Source organism: Sinohyriopsis cumingii, chromosome 3 (assembly GCF_028554795.1).
Source record: "Sinohyriopsis cumingii isolate HCF-2022 chromosome 3, ASM2855479v2, whole genome shotgun sequence".
Taxonomy (NCBI): domain Eukaryota; kingdom Metazoa; phylum Mollusca; class Bivalvia; order Unionida; family Unionidae; genus Sinohyriopsis; species Sinohyriopsis cumingii.
Window position 1 is genome coordinate 96921427 of NC_142963.1, and position 22721 is coordinate 96944147.

The following is a 22721-nucleotide window of genomic DNA, read 5'->3' on the forward strand; positions in this document are numbered from 1 at the left end:
CACAAGAAGTGCCCTCTAGGATGTGTTTTCTCGTCGTTCTCGTGTTAAAGGCATTCCGAGACAATAATTGCTGCTGCAATCGTTAGGTTTACTGTCGTGTCGTGTTATAATGTGTAAAATTTGTTACCATGCTTCGCGTTAACGCTACTCTATACATGCTTCGCTGGACTGGCAATTCAAACCTTCTTGCGCTACAAAACGCGAGGAATGCGTTCAGAATAACGTATTTAGTTAATGGTTTTATTTGTCAAATATCTGTACAAAATGCTTTAAACTAATTTGATCTAAGCTTAATGAGTTGTATATTCAAACAGATTATTTCACAAATACCTTATTTTCCCCATAAACATATATGTTGTGAAAAGATGATCTCATCCGAACAAAGGGATCATATCCATAGTCTTACTTTACGTCATCAGCTATATTCTGCCAATCAAAAAACACTCATTGGATTCACTTGCTAATTTGAAACGTAGTGGTTATTCTGCGATTATCTACTTATATCCCTTGAATCTTTTAATTTGTTGATGGATAAAATCCTTATAGAGTTCCAGTTTTAATACTCAATATATATCTGACATCGCACGAAAACAAGTTTGTTAATAACTCGATATAGATCGCACATGACATGAAAACATGTTTTCTTTAATACATTTTGAAGCATTTTACGATTGTATCATTTGATAACAGAGATGAAGGTTTCCACAGGCATACCAAAGAAAACATAATGTTTTAAATACCCGTAACAGGGCTCAGCCCCGCATATTTAATCAAGGCTAAGCAACCGATTCACTGTTGTTTCACCACAGCCGTAATTTTAAGCTAATTAGGGCTGCGCCAAGGCTTATGTGAAAAATATTTCGCGATGAAAACTCGATAATGAATGTTATAGCATTAGAGTTTCAAACCTAACATGAAGGTCTTAGCATATGTAACATCGACCTACATACTCATAGGACAGGCCCCAAAAATTTGGATAGTTTCTATCCAAGGTAATATGACACCCCAGCTGAATGGCCTTCTGCTATTAACATCCCAAGCCCATGCCTGTGTGAGCCTGATGAGTTCTTCCAGGCTGGTGTAAACTACTGTATGAACCCGGTTATTAGTTCACAGAACCTCCAAATATTGCAATTGAAGCAAGTGTTTGGACAATATAATGAGTGTCGTTTTATATGCATTTCATTACTGTATTATAAAGGCTTATTACTTCATATGATTTTTTTCTTCCAGCCACATAGAAACATTCTATATGGTTTTATGAATAGTCCATATAAATGTTGTTACATCCCACATTGTAATTTGTCGGTCTCAAAGAATAATGCACCTGCTTTTTTAATTTCAATGAATGTGCATTTTAAAAAAATATCACATAATACTTTTAGAAATTCTAAGATGGTAAACACATGAACTTATGAAAAAATCATTTGCTATGCCCCATTTTTACATATGACTCTTCTACTGTAACACTTTTGTACAAAATATGTTTAACATCTATTGCAGACTGCACTGTAAATTAATAAAGTCCAATGAACGAATCTGATATTTATTTTCCAAATGATGATATGTAAATTAAAAGTATTGTCAAAGTTTACATAAACATTTCATACATCCGAACCAGAACACATCAGAGGTAACATCTATGGTACGATATCAACTATGCGTCTATCCATGCTTATTACAAGATCCTAGAATTATTTGAGCATAGTATTTACAACTGTTCAAAATGCTGCCCTATGGGGTACACTGTCCACATTGTGTGTTATTTCCATTTTATATGAATTCCTTTTTAAGGTATGAGTCGTTATCCTATCTGAATTGCATTGGACTTTAATGGCCATTCAATATTTTCATCATTCCTTTCTAAGTCCTGTAGTACATTATTTGTTGTGTTTTACGTCTGGTTGCTGATCGCTAGGAAAACTTCATCTTTCTGGAAAAGAACACAAATTCATCCAAGTACACTGCTGTATGGTAAACAATGAAACTTAGATTCAAAAATAGATCTTGATGGAATGCGATTTATGGGTTCCTCAAAACTGTATATATAGATGCACCACGGTAAGGTATATAAATCAGTTTAATACGGATAATTAACACATAGATGCATGCAAAGTTTTTGTCCCAAGAAGAATGTATCTACTGAGGAAAATAAGTACTGATGTTGATAAAATGTAAATTGATCTACAATTGGCCATTTGATATGTGACGTTTGACCAAAACAGTCCAGTACAAATTTTCCCCATATTTAGCGGCTAAGTTAACAGGTTTTCTTTCAAAGATGTTGCCAGGAAAAATGAGAAGCAGAAATCTATGAGAAGTAGCTATACATTTAAAATGGTCTAAAAATAATTTTGTTTATTTTATGAATAGCTATCTGATAAACCTTACTGAAGCATTTTATGATCAAATAGAATAATTTAAACTGTGTATAACGGCAATGTACATGTATGCATGTGTGGTGTGCTTAATTACAATTCAAATTCAACTGCACAGCTTGTTCATAGAGAACCCAAAAAGAAAGAGAAAGAGAGAAAAAAGAAATTTGTTGAGTTAAAAATGTTTGTATGCTTACCTTGGAGTTGACATTAGAGGCTGTCGTTTTCTCGGATTCTGTTTGCATGGTGTATCATGCAAGGCACGTTTCTTTGATGTTTGTACTCTAGTTTGTTTCGCACAATTAATTTTCTCCTGGAGTAGCTCCTCTGGTATTGATAATAATTGTTCTTTGTCAGATACATGAACATCATCTCCAAAACTGTAATAAACTTCACCGTCTGGACACATGGAAATACAACAATATCGAAGAAGATCTGGCAAAGCGACCTCGTGACACCATATAGTCAATAAATAATCTATCTGAACTTGAATAAGGCCTCCTAAATTCCTCAGGGCACTTTCCGGGGGCATCCATGTTTGTGGATGTCGGAATTCTTTCCCAGGCATTTTGATTGTCATTTGCCTTACTTCTTCAAAGGACAATGCAGCTGCATTGTAGATCTTTGTACAGTACAAATCCTTTAAAAAGGAAATGTATGCATCAATATTTAGCATTATGGATGAAATTGACTCATCTGTCTCATGGATTTCCATGTGAAAGAGTTTGAAAAGCTCAAGACCTTGATTGTCAATGGCTTTCATTAAAATATTTTCGTGTGAAATTCCATAATGTCGTGGCAAAAAGTCATTTCCTCCCATGCACAAAATGATGGCAATCAGAGCCGCCGAATACTTCTTATTGAAGTATCTTTCAATACTTTCTATGATTTTGGAAATGTTGTACAGCTCAGGCTTTTGTTTCTGTAGCCAAACATAAACAGGGCGTGTAAAGGTTCCAGTTTGGTTTCTTTTCCAATGGAGACTGATACCAAATAGGTGAATTAGGACTGTGTCGATATCAGCTGATGATACAAAGTTGACAACAGAATCTCCATCAGACAACTCAGCATCAAGCTCCTTCATCCAATCAAGTTGAGCCATTTCTGCTTCCCCCTTTCTCTGCCTGATGTTAGACAGCTTCTCCATACCAACAATTCCTGATTCGGAAGTAAATCGAACTCTCAGTGGTGTTGTGAAAGGACAACATGTGCAGGGGACCTCTTGGCAATGACATGCTGTCAGCAGAGCTTCACTGTCTATATCCAGTATAATATTTTGCTTAAGAAGAAGCTGATCAATGTGATTGCCTAAATAGGAACTTACAAGTTTCTTGCCGGTCGCTGTTCCCACAACAGAGGGCTTGTGAAATGTATCTTCACTGATCACCTCTTTTTCTTCCTTCAAATGTAAGATAGATATTTTTCCTTTAGAATCCCGCATTTTTCTTGTATGTGCTTTTAGTGTGTCTGGTGTGAAGGAATATTTTTCCTCACATATAACAATGTGACGTAAATTTGGAAGGTGTCCTATCAGCTTGTGAAGAATTGCCTTTGATACGTACTCTAAGTACTGGTCTCCAGTCGAAGCTGATGTCTTGAACTTCACACCGGCAAATTCTACAACTGAAGCTTTCGTTTGTTCCTTTATGGTCGGTGGAACAGCTTTGAAATCTGTCAGGATGAACTCATCTAAGTCTGGCAAATCGTCCTTTTGCTCACTTGTAGCTCTGGTATCAGATATTTTCTTTATCAACTCGAGAAGAGCTCTTTTCACACCAGCTGATTTATTTGTGGATGATTTTGTCCCATCTGGCTTAAAGATTGACTGACAAGTATTCATGGAAGAGCTTAGACAGTCCACAATCGTTGTCATCTTCTTTACTGTCCTTTTTCTTTTCTCCTCGCTTTTTTCTTTCATGCTCTTACATGATGTATTTTTTGGTACGCCTTTAGTCCTCTTGATTGTTGACCCTTTTGATCTTTTTATTCTGTTAATGAGATGTTTGGGTCCGTTTATCAATTCAATGTTAGGACAATCACTAAGTGTCATACCCAACAGACACTCTCTTGCTGCATATCTGTGAATCATGAATGTTCCTATCTCTTCTGTGGTTGAATCTAACATCTCTTGCTGAACCTCTGGATTCTCCTTGTGATATACATTTCTTAGAATGGGATCAAAACTTGATGACATTCCCTTTCTTCGATGTATCAGACCAACTGTTCTTACAATATGGCCCAAGTCATTATCACTGGCTTTTCTTCCCATGTACCTTTCTGAAATTTTGGATGCTATCTCTTCATCTTTTTTCTCATCTTGTTTAATCTTTGAAGCATCCTCTCCTGAGATGACAGACTGGATTACTTTATGGACTTGTCTCTGCTCGTCTACTGTGGACATCCTTATCATTACATTGCTTAGTGTGGCCCCTGGTCGAATACATTTCTTTGCATCTCTGTGGTCAATCTCTCGAGCAGTGTCTAATCCAAACCTGACAATACTACCACTGTGAGAGGTACTGAATAGAGCATGTTTCATTTGTCTGTGAAAGTGACTTGATTTGTAATGTTCTATCAAAAGCCGTGTGCAAAATCCAGCATAACTGGAAGCTCCATTTAAGAATGAGAACGGAAGTGAAGACTTCACACCGGCCAGTAGTAAGTTGTATCCATCTTTTCCTCCTAGTCTTTCAGCAACGGCGATGGCTACAATTTCGTCACAATGCCTGATTATATCAATATGCAGGGAAAATGTTTTATTCTCAGTGGATGTTTTCTTAATGAATTCTTTCAACATTTGTCCCCATCTCAATTCAAGCTGGCTCACGGATAACTCCTGATCACACAAATTTTTTTCCAGCTCCTCTGCATGTGAATGTGGTAGTGAGTTGATAAACGTGATGATAACCGAGATATGCAAAGCTGCTGACAATCGCCAAACATTTCGCGTGGCTGTCTCGATGTTCTCGATACTTACCAGTTTACTGCAGTCTTTTTCAATATCATCATCTCTCATATATTTCAGTATATGAATGAGGCCTGATGTTTCATAAGCTGATATTAAATTCATGATTTTAGATTTTCTCAAGTGCAGTACTGGAAATTCTGGAAGAAATGTTGCATACTTTTTGTTCCCATCTATAAGCTTAAAAAGATTTCTGGCAATCTTGTAGTCAGGTGCAAACAGAACCTTATCATTTGTTGCACTCAGCTCAGCCTTCTCCAAAAAATCATCGAGAACCACTTTCAATGTGGTTATGTCGTCATCTCTACCACTGGAGGGTGGAGGATGGCGGCATAATAGTGGCGGTGATGGTGTGTTGTTTAGATCCTGATACTCTAGTATGCTACTATCAGTACTGCAGACAACAGTTTCATCTTTGTTTGTCATAAATGGTATCTGTATTTCTTCAAGGAGGGCTTGAACATCTTGGAGAATATCTTTATTAGCACCAACTTTTATCCTAATATTTGAATATTCTTCCTCCTCCTCTTCGTCTTCTTTTCCTCTTTTTTTATTCATTTTATCTTTATACATTGGATGTACATCCTCCTCATCTATATCACTGACATGAATATATGGTAACAAATCACAAGATACGTTTGGATCATCCTGGATGTTTTTCATATCCTCGACTGTATCCCCATTACTGTCAATGGATGTAATGGAGGTAATGGCTCCATTAATGCTCTCCATATCTTCACTGGAGATGTTTAGTGGGAAGTTTTCAGTTCTATCATTATTACTAATTTTATCCATTTTCTCCAAATCATGAATGGCCAAGGATGAAAAGCTTTCATCTAGATCCATGTTTTCTTCCTGAAATTCTTAATTTTCCATCGAAGCCGCTTTGCCTAGAATGTTTGTGAAGGGCTGTAATGATGTAAGTCTTGTCCATATGTATTTCAGGCCCCATTTGGCTTGCTGCTGAAAACGTTCAAAAGCACACTCTTCTACAGAGGTCATCTTTAGTAGAACCCATTCTAGATCTTCTTTTTCCAGCGGTGGTGCTTCCTTGCATGCACAATCTTCTTTTTCTTCACACAGTGGAAGATGCCATGTTAATACATCGTTTGAATCTTTTGGAATGCCTTTGATTGTAATGGGCAGGGTGCATAGTTGATTTATTCTCCTTTCACCAGGTTGTGGGTCAGTTTTCATGGTGAGCTGGACCAGATTGTCCATGAAAAATATAAGATGGCAGTCTCTGAGACAAACCAAATGTTCAGAAGATGAGACATCACTTGCTTTTATATAGCAAAGTGGATATGGTTTCAGATACGTTTTAAAGTGACAAAGTTCTGGATCTGCAGCTTTTTTAAGACGTCTGTCTCCATTTCGTAGACTTTGACTCATATTGGTAGCTGATGTGATGGAAAAAACAGATGTGATGTTATAGTAGTTGATGAACAACTCATCTGTGACAATATCTTGTATGAGACCAATGTAATTTCTGTTAAGTATGTTCAGTGATGAATCGAAATGGCAATATAAAGAGGATAGTTTTGATGTGTAGAAATCATCTGATGATCGACGCCTGAGGCTGTCTTTGTTCAGTAGTGTTTGTTCTAATAAACACTGGAATGGTAAAGGAACGTGCAAGCGCCATTCTCTCATTATTTGAAAGTGGTTCATATCTAAGGGATCAGCAAGCCAATGTTTCTCCTCTTTAAAACATTGAAAGCAAAAGGAGTCAAGAATTCTATATTCCTCTGGGAGATCTTGGTCATCCAGACAAGATGAAAGTGACACATAATGGGGTTGGAGTTTTCCAGATTTTAGATGACTTCTTGCAAGAAAACGCTCACCAGGCGGAAGGCAGCCTTTGGGAAAGAAGAGTATGACAGGCACATAAACATTGTGACTTTTCTTCAGAGAGGCACGAACTATCAGAGACATATCATCATACATTTCAACATTATGTTGCAATTCCTGCAATTCGATACCAATGTGTACTCCTGCTTTATGTGCACACACATTTGTGCACTGAAAACAAATAATATTTTGAAACTGAGGAGCAGGTATGTCTCTAAGAGCATTTTCTGTGTCGGTTTCTATTTCCTCAGGTCAATGGATACTTTCAAGATGGATAGTAATTCCATTTATTGCATCAGCAGCAAACTTTCGAGCAACATTCCGCTGACATACCTTCAAGCACAACTGATTGAGTTCTTGTCCTTTTTCTGCCAACTCTTTACATAATCTAAAGAATTCCCATTTACTTTCCTGCTCATCTTCATAGTCTGATGCTTCTTTCTTACAAAAGGAACTATAATGCCATTCGAACAATTGAATTTTATTCCATTCGCTGTCGGTGAACTGTGTTTTATAATCAATAATTAAAGATGGAATCTTCAGCCCTTCAAGTTGTAGCTTATTAATTGTTTCTTCATACAGACCCAAACTTAAAATTTCAACAGACGCTAGTTGTTGATAAAGGTTCCATGTTGATTTATTCCATTTGTTTGAAGATATAGACTGTGTTTGTTTTTCTAAGAGTTCATCACATACCACTTTGCAAACCTGGAAGTCATCATAGTGATGGAACATATATCGAAAGAAAGACGACAAAGAAACCAAATTCTTTTCTTCTCTCTGGATTATCCCAGTATCATGTCGCTGTAATTCTTGTACAATATTTTCTTTCTTCACAATTTTTTTCTTGTCATGAATCGAATGGTTAGATTTAAGGAACTTTACAAGATCATCTATGGCTATGAAAGTTCCATCTTCGATTTTATTGAAAGGTAGAGACTCGAGTGATGGTATACAGATGGAAACCTGTTGAAGAATGAAATTATTTAACTATCTGATGTCAACAATTCTGTCAAACTAGATAATAAAATATAAAGTTAGAATTTTGGTACTAGATTTTATGTATTGGAAGATAAAAGATTACAAGTATGATTGATCAGTGATATGAGAGATGGATAGAAATATAAACTACAAACACATATGACCATATATCAATTGCTTCAATTTGTTGCCTGAATGCTATTTACACAAGGCTGGTGTCAGTTATGATCCAATGTATGATTAAAGGCTTTATACACTTCCATAATCATTTACAAACATATATGCTAATTACCATAGTCTCTATCTATGCTACTTATAATATACATTAGGCAAAAAAGTACTACTATCTAATGATGATACACTTCTAATTTACCGACATAGACAATGTTATACCTTAATTACTTCTTGCTGCAATTAGACAAATAAATGACCAACATGAGAATTAAAGCGACATGAACTCTGGGTTTCTTGATTTTGTGGATTTTGGAGATTGAACTTAACTTATTATTATTGAACTGTCAATAAACTTAAACTGGATTGATACATTAATTCTATAAACTTTTGCAAATGACCGTGGTATAAGGCTATTATATTTCTACAATTCCATATATATATATATATATATATATATATATATATATATATATATATATATATATATATATATATATATATATATATATATAAAGTATCTCAAATAGAAACTCACAATAGAAAGTTTATGTATGTGATACACTAAGTGATAATACAAATTACTGAATGCAGGTAATATAGAATTCTTACCATTTCTTCCTCTTCAAATTCTTGATGATATTACATACTCCGTGTCTTCAAGATAAAACTGTAAGTATTCTTGTAAAAAGTCACAAAACTATTTAGACAATGTATTTGAAGCATATGTCAATCAAATACATCACAACAACAGTCAGCTAATCTTATTTTGGTACAAAATATAGACCTACCATTTATTATGCCCAATACAATAAATATAGAAATCCCATATTTAAAGCTAGCTTTCAAACACAGGGAACTGAAATAGGGGCATTATAACTGGACAGTTAGCTGGGAGTCTAAAAGCAATTATATCTGACATGAGTGAAAGTCACACTTGCTGATAACAAGGTGATGACAGATAAAGCAAACACTGGCAGGCAAGCAACAGAATCTAGAGATATTCAGACCTGGGGCCTGTCCTAGGAGTATACAGGACTATTTAAATGCGTTCTTGTTTTGATTCGCATCAGGTCACAAGAACCTTTGGGTTGAATAGCGCCAGAGAGATGCAGTTGTGAATACAAAATTTTTATATTGAATGTATCAATTCAGATGAACCGGATCTCTAGAAAATGTAAAATACCAAAAAGGACTGCAACTTGATTTTTACCCGAACACTCATGCCCACTGCGAACGGAACGATGAAGACAATATTTCAGTATTGTTGACAGGTGCTGTAGAAATTGAACGGAAGCACAAAACAAAACAAGAAATGGCTTTCGATTGAATACTTTATTGATGCCAACTCTTGATAAATTGTAGTCCTAAGGCACAAAAGCCTTATTATGTGAAAAACTCGGCCGGCAACAATCAAATCATACAAGTTTTTTTCCCCTCACAATTCGTTCACTCTTTACTGTCACACAATCACCAACAATGACTTTATTACCCTGAACGACCCTTCATTGTCACACAATCACCAGCAATGACTTTAGTACACTAAACGATCCTTAACTGTCACACAATCACCAGCAATGACTTTAGCTTACAATTAAAACCATCATATAAATTGATATTACCAGCTAACCGTTTACTACCATATTACCAACTACGAATTTATTAACGTTCGCTTGACAGACTTTACCTGTCTGGTGTGTGTGTGTGTGTATGTGTGTGTGTGTGTGTGTGTGTGTGTGTGATTTGGATTTTTAACGCAGCTTTAACAATTTTGCTGTCACATCGCTACGATGTCTGCAGTGTGACAGTTTATAGTGATGTCTAGCACTGGGGCATCATGCTGCAAACATGCAGCATGATGTCCCGCCCAGACACATTATCCTGGCACCAGGCCGACTAGTCCTAACACTAATCTCTCAATGCTGAACGCCTAGCGAGGCAGCCGTTAGTACCATTTTTATAAGTCTTTGGTATGACTCGGCCGGGGATCGAACCCACGACCTCCCGCATCCGATGCGGACGCTCTAACCACTAGGCCACTGGAGCGGTCCTACCTGTGGTACAAAATCGGTAGTATTATATAAACTTATGACCTAGGTCGTATTATAAGCAGCAGCACAGTTTTATTTCCATTAGGAAACAAATTTACAAAGTCAGCGGGTATGTTATCGCACGTTTGACGATTGGATTTGCCAACAGTTTATCTTGTTGAAAACATATTAAGCGATTTAACTTTTAACCAAACAATTAACGCGATTCAAAGACCAGTTCAAGTGGATTGATGTTTAGTGATGTTCTACAGGCTCTAAGTCAATAAAATGTTATCTCAGCTGAGGTAAAAAAATTGAAGTAGACGGCTGTGTAGTCTCCTGAATTCATTATTAAGCTTTGTTTGTGAATTCTCAGGGAAGGGAGGTGTTAGAACGCTGCATTATATGAAACTTGTTCTCTAAGATTGTCCTTGACATTTTTAACAGATGCTTCCCAATACGGTCACTAGCGGACGATATCCTACCAATTTTACCTGGACGATGGGCAGTCTGGCAATTTCTTCTTTATGGGACCACCCACACTGACCATTTTTGAACAAGGCACATTGAAGCTGAATCAGCTTATACATTACAAATATAGATGTAAACAGAAAGCCTGATTTGTGTTCTGATTATGCATGTATCTTTGTAATAGTATCATGAGATTCTATGCATTTATTTCAACTTCCAAATACCATATAAACTCAACGGTAAATCTGCCAGCATACCACAAATATGGCGGCTGAGGACGTCATTCGGAAACTATCTATACTGATGATTAGTCAGTATTTGATGGCCTATATCAGTCATACTTTGTTTACACGAGCAGCTGAAATCCACAGAGAACAACACTTTGGAACCATCTCTTGTCTTCAGAATCAACAGCTTACAGATCCGAACCATGCACTCAACAAAGGCTTATCTAGGTTATCCAAAACGAGGCTGTAGTTAAAAGGATAACACTATTCAATTTTTCAAATGCACCTTGAATGGATATACTAAGTGAATAGGAATATATATCAAAATTATACTTACACAGCAGTTTTAAAGATATACCCAGTTAATTTCAGTCATTCGTGTTGATAGCATCGGCTACGTGATTTCTCATAATGGATACAGCTCTGACGTCCTTTCGTCTTATCCGGTTTCATTGCTATGGTCTACCGATTCGATGTTTTAATAACGTTTATTTTGGAACGGTTTAGCAAAGTTACACTGAACAATAATGCTACATTATATAGCAAATATTAAAGATGATTCAAGGAGATACACAAAAAGACCCAGCTTATAAAGCTGACAAAATTGTGCAACCGGGAACCAAATTAATTTTTCAGTACGGTTACACAAGTATCACCAAGTTGTTACTTAAATTTGAAATTCTTTTAATGCCCTGAGATGCTGTAAAGAAGTATTCATTAAAGTGAAGTAAATTACATCAAAATTGTCTCCAAATATACTAAAATCTACCAAAACGTCGAGTCACTTTGAACCGACTGATAGCTAATCGCATAACCGGAATAGACTAAGCAAAGTCGCACGTAAGTATCCTTACTGATTTCACTGCTGAAAACGTTACAGATATGGCGACATTCTTTGCATCACGAAAAGATAATATGAAATTATCCCTTACAAGAGTGCATAAAAAGCAAAACTTCGTTAAATACCGAATTGTCAACACATTGACATGTAATACAATAGTTTGTCACCATGGTTTCGCTTTATTTTTATTGCAGTTAAAGAGAGCTAAATAGCTGCATTCTCCATCAGCTTTTAACTTTGTAGTAACCATATTGTAAACGTAGAATTCATTCCAGTCCGCAAAGTATATAGATTACTTATAGCTTTGATATGAATGTATATTTAATAAATTATGTCATTGCAAATGACCGTTCTGTCCGTACACAGCAAACGAGTCTTCGTAGTAAAATTCACTGGCAACGAAAAAAAGGCTAGAGCATGCGCAGTACAAAACCTTTATGATAAGTATTATCGGGGATGATTTTTTTTAATCGAAGTTGAGTAGATGACTAAGAAGGTTTTGGATCCTAGAGGGGGAAGACAAAAGCTACAGAAAGGTCCGAATAGTCGCAAAAGCTTCCATCTCCGGTGTCACGGTTCTGACTGATCGTTTTTCGTTCTATATTTCTTTCTGTACAGGGCTTGGTATACGATGCTACGAATGCAATTCCAAGGACAACGCTCACTGCCGGGATTTGAGATCTGCTCCAGAAAATGTCACAAAAACATTTGAAATTAACTGTGATGGTCTCCCTGGTAATAAGATCTATACGAAATGCAGAGTGATAATTCAGAACGGTAAGCATCGTCATCATCACCATGACGTCATGACACAACACTATCACCAAGAACTGTAATAATACTGCCTTCTTGTGGCCACTAATAACAAAATTTGGGAAAATACTCTTTCTTGTTTGACAATGCATTGGCAACTCACCCATACACTTACAGGTTGAAATTCCCATATCGTTTGCCTACAGGATACCCATATATTTAATTTTACTAGACTCCAGATCGGTTGCACTGTTCGACCTTCGGAATGGTACCTATTTCCCATTTTATCGGCATGGTCTAACAAATTAAGTGTCAAAAGTGTCGTTAACAACAACCAAACAACCAACTTGTCCCCAAGCTTCGCCGTTCCTATTTCATTTTCCGCGCATGTACCTGCTCCAGGCGTAAAAGAGCAAAAACTATACTTTTAGGCAGAATGATCAAAAAGCGTTTGTGATTGCGCAGCATTTTCCCCATGTTTAGCTGTATTATCCAAGTAGATATATGAATTCATGACTCGTGTCGAATATTGAAATTGTAAGAGAATCATAGTAGACCAATTCGCCCTTGTCCCGGACAAAAAGATATATGTTCCTTATCAAAATGATAAAAGATGTTTAAATCGTTTTGTTACTGTTGCTACTGCTGTTGCTGTTGTTGTTATAAATTACTTTTCAGTCGCTATTTCATCCAAAAATGACCCCAACGCTGGTACTAAATAAGAAATTTCATGATCGTTGTATGTTTCACAGTGTAAGACAGACAATAACTTGTGGAGGTACACATACTTCCGAGCTAGAACTGGGTGACACGGATTCCATAATCCGATAAAACTGTTACAGAATGTGATATGTCATGAAATTTTAAGGATTGATCTAAAACTCCATTCCACATTTTGTAAAAGAATTCAATCAAACGAACCGATATTTTGTTCTCTCATTGAAAGCAAATGAATTAATCGATTTTTCACTATGCATGGAGTCAAGTTGTGGGCGTAGTTTCTAGTGGTAGGCAGCAATCAAGTCTCGACAGCATCCTTAATGATTTAGCATGGTGAAGATAATAATAATAATAATAATAATAATAATAATAAAATTCCTCTTCCTCTTTTGCTTCTTCTTATCATTATTATTATTCAAATTAAAAAATTAATTCACGCGAATAGTGTTGGATTTAGAGGCAAACATAAGACTTTTTTTACTTTATTATTATTATTATTAAAATATTATTATTATTATTATTATTATTATTATTATTATTATTATTATTATTCCAGTGGAGAAAGACCCCGAACGTATAATACGCCAATGCGCAACCCATGGGCCCGAAAAGTGCTATTACAGAGTCGGAACTAGCAAAATCAGGATGGACTACTGCCATTGTCAAACCGATTTATGCAACTCTGCCGTCACTTCCGTCCCAGGAATCAGGATGTCTCTCATTATGGCTTGCTTTTTATACCTCTTTCGGCTGGTTGTTTAAATTCTGAAGTACTTGTTTTGTCAAGATTATTCGTATAATTGTATATGAGTAAACAGCTGGGTGCAAGTGTGTAGCACTGATTGTATTTGTATGAAAGAATGAATGAAGAGAGTTTTGTTTCACGCCGCTACGCAGTAAAATGATGAACAAATTAAATTCCCTATGTTTAAGGGATTCGCCTGATAACTTACTTCATTAGCTTTTTTATTTTTCGCTGAAGACGAATCATTATGTGACTAACACTCCTGTAAGCAGTCCTGGTTTGAATTTGTGCTACATGCCACGTACATTTCACATGCTAAACGCTCAATTTCAAGAAACAATTGTGACTTTTATAATTTTTGTAACGCAAATTCCTGGATGAGAATAGGACGATATTATGCAGAAAATGTAACTCATACACTAGTGTTAAGGGGACATTATTCTGGCAACAACGAAACTAAAATTCGTCTTTGATCTGAGACCATATACAATTAATTTGTAAATAAAAGCTTACCTCGATATTTAAAGATAAAAACTTATATAAAAAATGTGGCATTATGTGGGGACATGAGTTAGACAATTAAAGTATGAAGGATTTTTAAAGCAAATTAAATTAGATTTCTGATATATTTGCCAATGTAAATTTTAGAATAACTACGATATGTAATCAAAACTATGGGCTACTGTAATTAATGTTAGAAATATTGCTATGGGGAACATGCAGTTAAATATATTTAGCAATTACCTCAGCCTCAAATTCATTTAAAATGCGATTATAAATAGTCGTGCATCTATATTTGAAAGATGTAAAATGAGATTACAATTGCTGCATATTGTATCAGCTTTACAGTACTGTACGATACTCAAATGTTCCACTACTGACTCACTTACCCCATTCATTCAGATTATTGGGACATTTCTCATGTTAGTTTCTTGAGTAAGCCAAACGTACGCATTCTCGTCCAAAAGCAGTGATAATAGGACGAGCCACTTCTGTGCTAGCTTATATGTGTTTATGTGTTGGTGAAGATTTGTACAAACTCGGCGGTTTTCCATGCTATCCGATATATGGTATTTGATAGGTTTTAGTTACGTTATACATTTTTAGAAGTGAACGGGCAACTTGCCAGTAGCTTCTCGTGGGTCGGTGGTTCTTCCCGGGGTTCTCCCGGGCTCTTCCTCCACCATTATTGCTGGCCGCCATGCATAACCTATCATGTCCTGAAAAATGGCGTTAAACCCCACAACAATAACAACAACAACAACAACAACAGGCAGCTAAATGTGCGTGTTACGAAGGGTTGGGATTGGGCGGCTATAGCTGACAAAAATGTGTGAGCATATGTGTGAGCATATTTTGTTTTGATCCACACTTGTAAGCTCATGCAAGCACATTTGGGTTACATATATGACGTTTCAAATAAGAGAACGGCAACAAAAGGAGCAGCAACTTAAACGACCATAGCTACTCTTAACTCCGTCATCACCACTGTCCAAAAAGGATAATGAAAATAATAATTATGACGGCATCAGTCGTTAAACAGGCGCAACAACCCAAAAACAAAATCAACAACTACATTATAGTTAATAGGATAAGGAGAAGCTTACTGACGCACCAATTTGAACCAGAGCTACCTTGATGCCACGAAATGGTATATACCGACGTTTATATATATATATATATATATATATATATATATATATATATATATATATATATATATATATATATATATATATATATATATATATATATATATATATTAGCACACCACCTCACCCCCACCACGAATCCATTCTCAAAAACGGTGCCAGGAGTTAGAATTTTAAATCAGTTACACATGTATATATTCGTATTGTGACGGCATGCACAAAAGTTAGTAAAAATTATATTAAAACAATATTTAACAGTGTAATTGCTCTTGTTCGATTTGCCTTTGAACTCCTCCGCAGTACCCCACACCAGTTATAGATCTCAGAGACAGGAGCAAAAAGTTATAATCCCTTCTGCACATGGTTACCATAGGGACAGGATAAATGAAAAGGTTTCGTGAGTTTCTAACCAGGGATTAAGAAAGATAGGTTGGTAACCTACAGACGGATGAACATATTGACAGAGAATATCGTAATATTTCCAAAGCTAAAGCGTGAGAATAATTAATGTTTATAATGGGAATAAGCTCTGATGATTTATGTAGCCAAAGTATAAAGATATAAATTGTGTCTCTTGTTTTTGTTGCTTTTAAGGTAAATCAGCATGAACGGATTCAGTGAACGTATAATTATTTCGCAGTACAGTTGTCAAAAGAGAGTGTGACAATCCATTCAGCACGCATTTGATGTCTGAGTTGCAAGTATCCCAGTTACCCCAGTAGTATGAAATGTTGTTCGTCTTTCGAGTTCGAAGATGACCATGACATCACTAATTGATTTGTATTTTTTTTTTTGGGGGGGGGGCATGTTAGTGATCGGGCCAATTTGTGCTCTGAACTGCCTGAAGCACAGTGGACACGAGATAATCATTTTGGTTGATTGACCAATAGACAAATTGCTTTTTATCCAGTTCAGGTATTTTTTGTATCTAAAACCACTCCAAAATCCAGATTGATACTTAGATAAAAGTTTGTTTTTGATGAAATAAAGGTCTAACTGGTGATACATGGTATGTATGTATGTATGTATGTATGAATGTATGTATGCATGCATGCAGTTCTGTCTGTCTGTCTGTTTGTATGTGTGTATTTGTGTGTGTGTTTTTCAGTGCGAATGCTATCTACTGATGAGTAGTGAGTACCCGAGGATAAAGTAAAATAAATTTGCGTATGGCGTTATATAGACTTGCGGTGCATTATATTAAATGTCAGGTGTCTTTTTGACATCCTCTTTGCTGGGAATGCCTTCGAGAGGTCAGTACTGGAGGATTAAGTACCGATTAAATGTTGGAGGATTATGTACAGATTAGGTACTGGAGGATTAATTCCGCTAAATTGACCGACCTCTGCATTATATGCTTTAGATTTACTTTAACCGAGTAACATGTACAAAGTACGGAAGCTTCACCTGCAAATACGTCAGTGGAGATGGGTTCACTATCCCGTCCCGAAATGCACGTACATGCCAGCATTGTTTTGTAACTGCAGACCAACATTATACATTTCATTTCGCTTTGTGAAGTTACTATCTGATATCGAAAAATTAAAATTAACGCTTTGTTGGAGGTATATCAAATATATTTCATCTATGTAACTTTGTTTAACTATAAAGGTGTGAGTGTGACCACGTGTGTGTGTGTGTGTGTGTGTCTGGTGTCGTGTTTGTAAACTTTATGCGACCGTCTTGAAAATGTTCTGCACTCTTTCAGTCATTATGTATAGCATGCCTTGCAAGGGTTCGAACAAAGAGTGTATTTCTCACTTGAGAAATCCTGTTAATAGTTGGCGACAAAGATGCATTTTCAGTGTTGATCCGGTAAAGTCCTCTTCAAGAAAACCAGTCAGTGGCTATGGGTTTTTTTTGTGGCAGGGTTGGGGGTTGGGGGATGTTTGACATTGCACAATCTAATTATTGATGTTTGTTGATTAACTTAGAATATACACTTATTTGTTTCTTTTAAATATCATTTAATTCCCCTGGAGTTTTATCAAGTTACCAAAACTTGCGGAATAAAATGCAAACGAGTTGATGTTTCCACACTTTGCATATTACCGTCTTCCATACTCTTTCTGATGGTTAAGGCTTTATGAACACATCCGAGCCAATTCTTATACAATATATAAAACAACACTAGGTGGAAATATGTGACTACTAGAATGACTACCTACATACGTCTTTGTGTAAACCATATACTATATGTTTCACATTTTATTTAGTCAGTCATCATTCTCGTTGTGGTACATGTCAGTCATTTCCTATGTGGCAGATGTCAATCGTTCCCTTGGTGGTATTTGTCTGACATTCCCTTTAGTGGTACATGATAATATTTTCAGCCTGATCCATGTCATGCTAATGCTCATTACATGCCGTCATGCTAATGTACATGGAGTACTGCTAATGCTCATTACATGCGGTCATGCTATGTACATTACATGGAGTACTGCTAATGTACATTACAGAGAGTACTGCTAATGTACATTACAGAGAGTACTGCTAATGTACATTACACAGAGTACTGCTAATGCTCATTACATGCGATCATGCTAATGTACATGGAGTACTGCTAATGCTCAGTACATGGGGTCATGCTATGTACATTACATGGAGTACTGCTAATGTACATTACACAGAGTACTGCTAATGTACATTACACAGAGTAATGCTAATGTACATTACACAGAGTAATGCTAATGTACATTACACAGAGTAATGCTAATGTGCATTACATGGAATTCAGTATTCTAACTGTTAACAAGGAAGATGGAGACAGGCATTGTTTACAACCCGCTTTGACTTGAATACCGTTAACTTGCTTTATCTTACATGAATATATAAAGAACAAAATATAGTAAATTTCTCAAGACGCTTTCAAGGAGTCTTAAAAGTAACTGCATTTAAATGGTGGGACCTAATGTACCCAATTTTACAAATTATTTAGTTTTTCAATCTCAAATTCGGTTTACTACACTTTTATTCCAGGGTTTTACTACTGTTTAATACAATTTATTGACTTGCAAAGTGAGAAATTGATTAACGAGAGATAACTATTTAAACTTTAGTTTTGCGATATGATTCTTTTGAACGTTTTAATTGTTAAATTATTATTATAATTGTCATTATCTACTTGTGCAAGATTAACGGCGTTGTCTACAGCCGTGTATTCAAAAGGAGGTAACTCTAGCAGCTCTACACATTTGCCCTCTGTTTGGTTTCACACGGTTAATTTGTTTTGAATAGAAACAGGTATGTAAAGAAAGTAAAACATCCTGTGTTACAATATCGTTGAATATCTGAACACGTGTCTCATTATTTTAGATATATGTTTAATAATTTGTGTTATATCTATGTATTGCATACGACGTTTGACTAGGTGCAAAATTGTACATATTGATGTTATTGTATTAATATTGTTCTGTGTCTCCATTCTTACTACACGGTCATATTAATTTAACTGCTCATTTTTTTCTGTATTTAGAGCAGAACAAAAATTACGTCGTAACTGTACGTATGTGAGGATTTAATATTTTCTGTTTGAGTACGGGAAGGCTGGATAAGTCCTAATATGTTAATTTCATCGTAAATCGATTAAAAAGATAACTATTCCGCTGCATGTCGTATTTAGCAGAAATCAAATACTCAATGCGATTACTGTTGAACGATTCATTGGCCAAATTACGTTACCGTGATTTAATTAAAGTGCAGTGTTCTAAATACAATTAGACTGGCGTATCAACATTTGAGTGAGTACCTGTAGTGTTAATTTATGGATGAATATAGTCGTTATTTTAGAATAAAGGAATGAAGGTGACATAATTGTATATTTAATCCTATATTGCCCAGGATTTTTCCATGTCCCAGCTAGAAAATGTTCCCATGAACAAAGAAAACTTTAATGTTTCTTGATAAACTGTCTCATTTTGATGTTTTGTGTAAAAGGCTTGTACAGCATAATATATTTAAATCTTGTTAGAGACGGATTTTGTAATTGTATTTGTTAATGTTTTTCTTAAATTAATATCCGTTGAAAGTTACGATTTTGTTTATATATTAAAATCAAAATCATGTAACACAGCGTTATGAATTTGACCTTTATGTGATCAATGCATGCCATGCTGATCAGAATGGAAAGAAGTTAAGTTATATGCAGGGCGTTGTATACCACGAATAAGTCACTTTGTAGATATATTCTGTTCAGGTCTGAAACCAGCTGTTTGTTTGATTGTTGCACAGATGCATTGAAGCTGACACAGGGTAATTATTTTGCGCACAAATCTAATGAACACGCTTTATGGATTCATCTGTAATAGGAAGGAGAATCGTTTGTGATAAACTTCAACCGTTGAGGAACCGTACTGAATGAGAAAAAATATATTTTTCCGCGCATGACCTAGCTCATAAATCTAAAAGATTGTATAAAGTTCCATCAATAAACCCATTAAAAAAGACACCACCCTCCAGAGATTTACTAGATAGTGCATTAGCAACAAGTCGCACATTTCATTGATTATCCCTATCTCAAGTTTGCTGATTTGCATATTTGCCTGAAATGGAATTATAATTGACGGCTTAAAGTCAGGCCATGTAAATATAAAAAAAGGGAAGAATAATAATCTCTCTTACCTATACGCGCGTCGCGAAGCAAAACAAATCAAGGGATATGATTTGAAATGACTGATAAAGATGTATATAATGAAGCGTGTTTTAAATAGCACTGCATTACGTTCAAGAGTGTCAATGGCTGGTTGATTCACAACGACAGTTTCAGTATGTTATTGGGTACATCACACCTTCGAAATGGTAATTAAGTGTCTTTCCAAAGCAAACACCGAAGCAACAGACCTGGTCGGGCCTGTGCGGTTATTGAACCAGCGATCCAATGATTACGAGTCTCACGCTCGACCAACATTTTCGGTGTGTGATTTTCTGTGCATTTGGATAACTATTGATATGGTAGACATTCATAGGGCTGGCCCATTTTCAATAATATATCATTAATGGTCATACTAAAACGGAACTATGTAAAACAATATGTATTGTAGCTCAGGTAGTCTTGAAATAATACCTTAATCATTGAGAATATGATTAAAAGTAATACAGATTTCGTAGTCAACATTTTCTCAAAATAATCTAATTTATTATGTAAGGATAAATTGAAGGTGTCTTCTGATATGATACTTTTCGTAAGCGATATCATATGACTGATTTACAACATCTTTCCCTAATGCAACTCTTATCCAAATACAAAAATATAAATAGTTCATTTTATGCAGGAATTTATAATATCTCGGTTTTAATTTCATTTAAAGTCCATCGATTTGTGTATCTGAATTACTTTGGAAATTTACAAGATTTAAATATTTCTTGAGATTTCGATGTGGTGAAAACGACATTTTTAAAATCTAACATATATTTGTCCATTCTTTTGCTATGTATGTGATTCGGTGCTCTCTTTTGCAGGACGTCTCCGCATCTAGATAATGAACCAAATATGCAAAATTAGCAAACTATAGTAAAGGTCATGAATGACAGGACAATTAGTTTCGAAAAGTGGAGTTATACAGAGACCAAAACATTCAGGACGGACATATATACTCAAGCATTTTAATAAGAACTGTTTAAAAGAATGAAATGAGTTTTCGAAAGATTTAATGATTACATTGAATTTTTGTAAACATGTGCATTTAATATACAGAATAATAACGGGATCTGATAATTATATCCACAAACAAAATTACCACGACGTAAATTTGAATAAAACCTACTATTTTTCGTGCAGGAATATTGCCGATTAAGGTCGCTGCAATTTGCTGGGGCAAGAATGTCGTTGTTGGACCGAAACGGTATAAAAGGAGGATTATATATGAGTGTTCACTAGATATGAAAGTTATGAGACGAGTTGAATACTGTTATATACCACGAGCTGCAAACAGCAGGTACATACTGAAGTATTCAACGAGTTGAATAAATTTCATGCCAAATGATTACGAGTTTGCTATTTTATTTATCTCATAATGGACATGGTTAACTGGTGTTGCTGTGTATTCTGTAACAGTCTGATATAACGTTGCTATGGCATGATATACTGAGTGATTAATAATAATCTTATCTGACAGAGTTTGATATGTTTATATAAAAACAATGATGTCAGACTCTTTACCTTACACTTCAGCAGTAAACCGTAAAAATACCATTTCCATATGCTGATTTTCCCTTAGCTTGATTGATTCATGTTACTACACTTCCACTACATTGCATGTTTATATTTCCTCACACGAAACCGGATGTAGTATTATCTGGCTTCTTAGCAACTGGTTTACGACAGTTGCAACCGTTTCTATGCAGAAGATAAAGTCATTTAAATTATCGAAGTTTCCCAGGGTTAAATCGGGTATACGGTGGTTTGCAGTTGTTGTTATTTTCAGATTCAATTGTAACAGAAACATGTTTTTGTTCTCCTTCTGTATTACTGAATATTGAAATAAAATCAAAAGATGTTGCTTTCCTTTTTTTTCATTGCAGTCATGCTCGATATAATATAATAATAAATATAACTAAATGTATTGAACAGTCAATCTCGCCTGGAAGGTCACGTCTATTAGACAATCGCTTATCTCAAACAAATATTCCAACATTTAGCGATCACTAATCTTGAGAGGCTATCTGTACCGTATAGCCATGAATGTGCTGAAGTACCGTTAAACAGTACTACACACCCACCACTCCATATATATATATATATATATATATATATATATATATATATATATATATATATATATATATATATATATATATATATATATATTTTTTGTCTAATCCCAAAGGTAGCTACTTCAAATTGGTTTTAAAGTAACCACTATCTTGAACAGTTACAAGTTGTTTTTATACACATTATTATCTTTTCCTTGGAAGAGGAGTGTACAGCAGGATAAACTG

General features: G+C 35.5%; 2 protein-coding genes and 1 long non-coding RNA gene across 3 annotated transcripts in view; 1 reads left to right on the forward strand and 2 right to left on the reverse strand.

Moving 5' to 3' along the window:
- The window catches only part of LOC149803341 (uncharacterized), a 97549-nt gene extending 75268 nt beyond the window's left edge, over positions 1-22281 (forward strand). Inside the window, exons 2-3 of the mRNA XM_089953042.1 lie at positions 12534-12692; positions 13945-22281. Coding sequence (XP_089809168.1) covers positions 12534-12692; positions 13945-14150 — 365 coding nt within the window. The 3' untranslated portion in view covers positions 14151-22281. The remainder of the gene's footprint in view (positions 1-12533; positions 12693-13944) is intronic.
- Positions 1531-2869, reverse strand: LOC149803342 (uncharacterized). The gene is made up of 2 exons (XR_016419955.1): positions 2576-2869; positions 1531-1933 (listed from the first exon to the last, which is right to left on the reverse strand). It is a non-coding gene; the product is annotated as an uncharacterized LOC149803342 (long non-coding RNA).
- On the reverse strand, positions 6191-7424 carry LOC149803343 (uncharacterized). Its single transcript, XM_089951365.1, has one exon. It carries the CDS (start codon positions 7288-7290, stop codon positions 6208-6210), a length of 1083 nt encoding a protein of 360 aa, XP_089807491.1. The 5' UTR covers positions 7291-7424; the 3' UTR covers positions 6191-6207.
- Positions 22282-22721: the final 440 nt, after the last annotated feature.

Coding starts and splice junctions, on each gene's coding strand:
- LOC149803343 (XM_089951365.1), bottom strand. CDS start 7,290: ATGTATGATGATATGTCTCTGATAGTTCGTGCCTCTCTGAAGAAAAGT.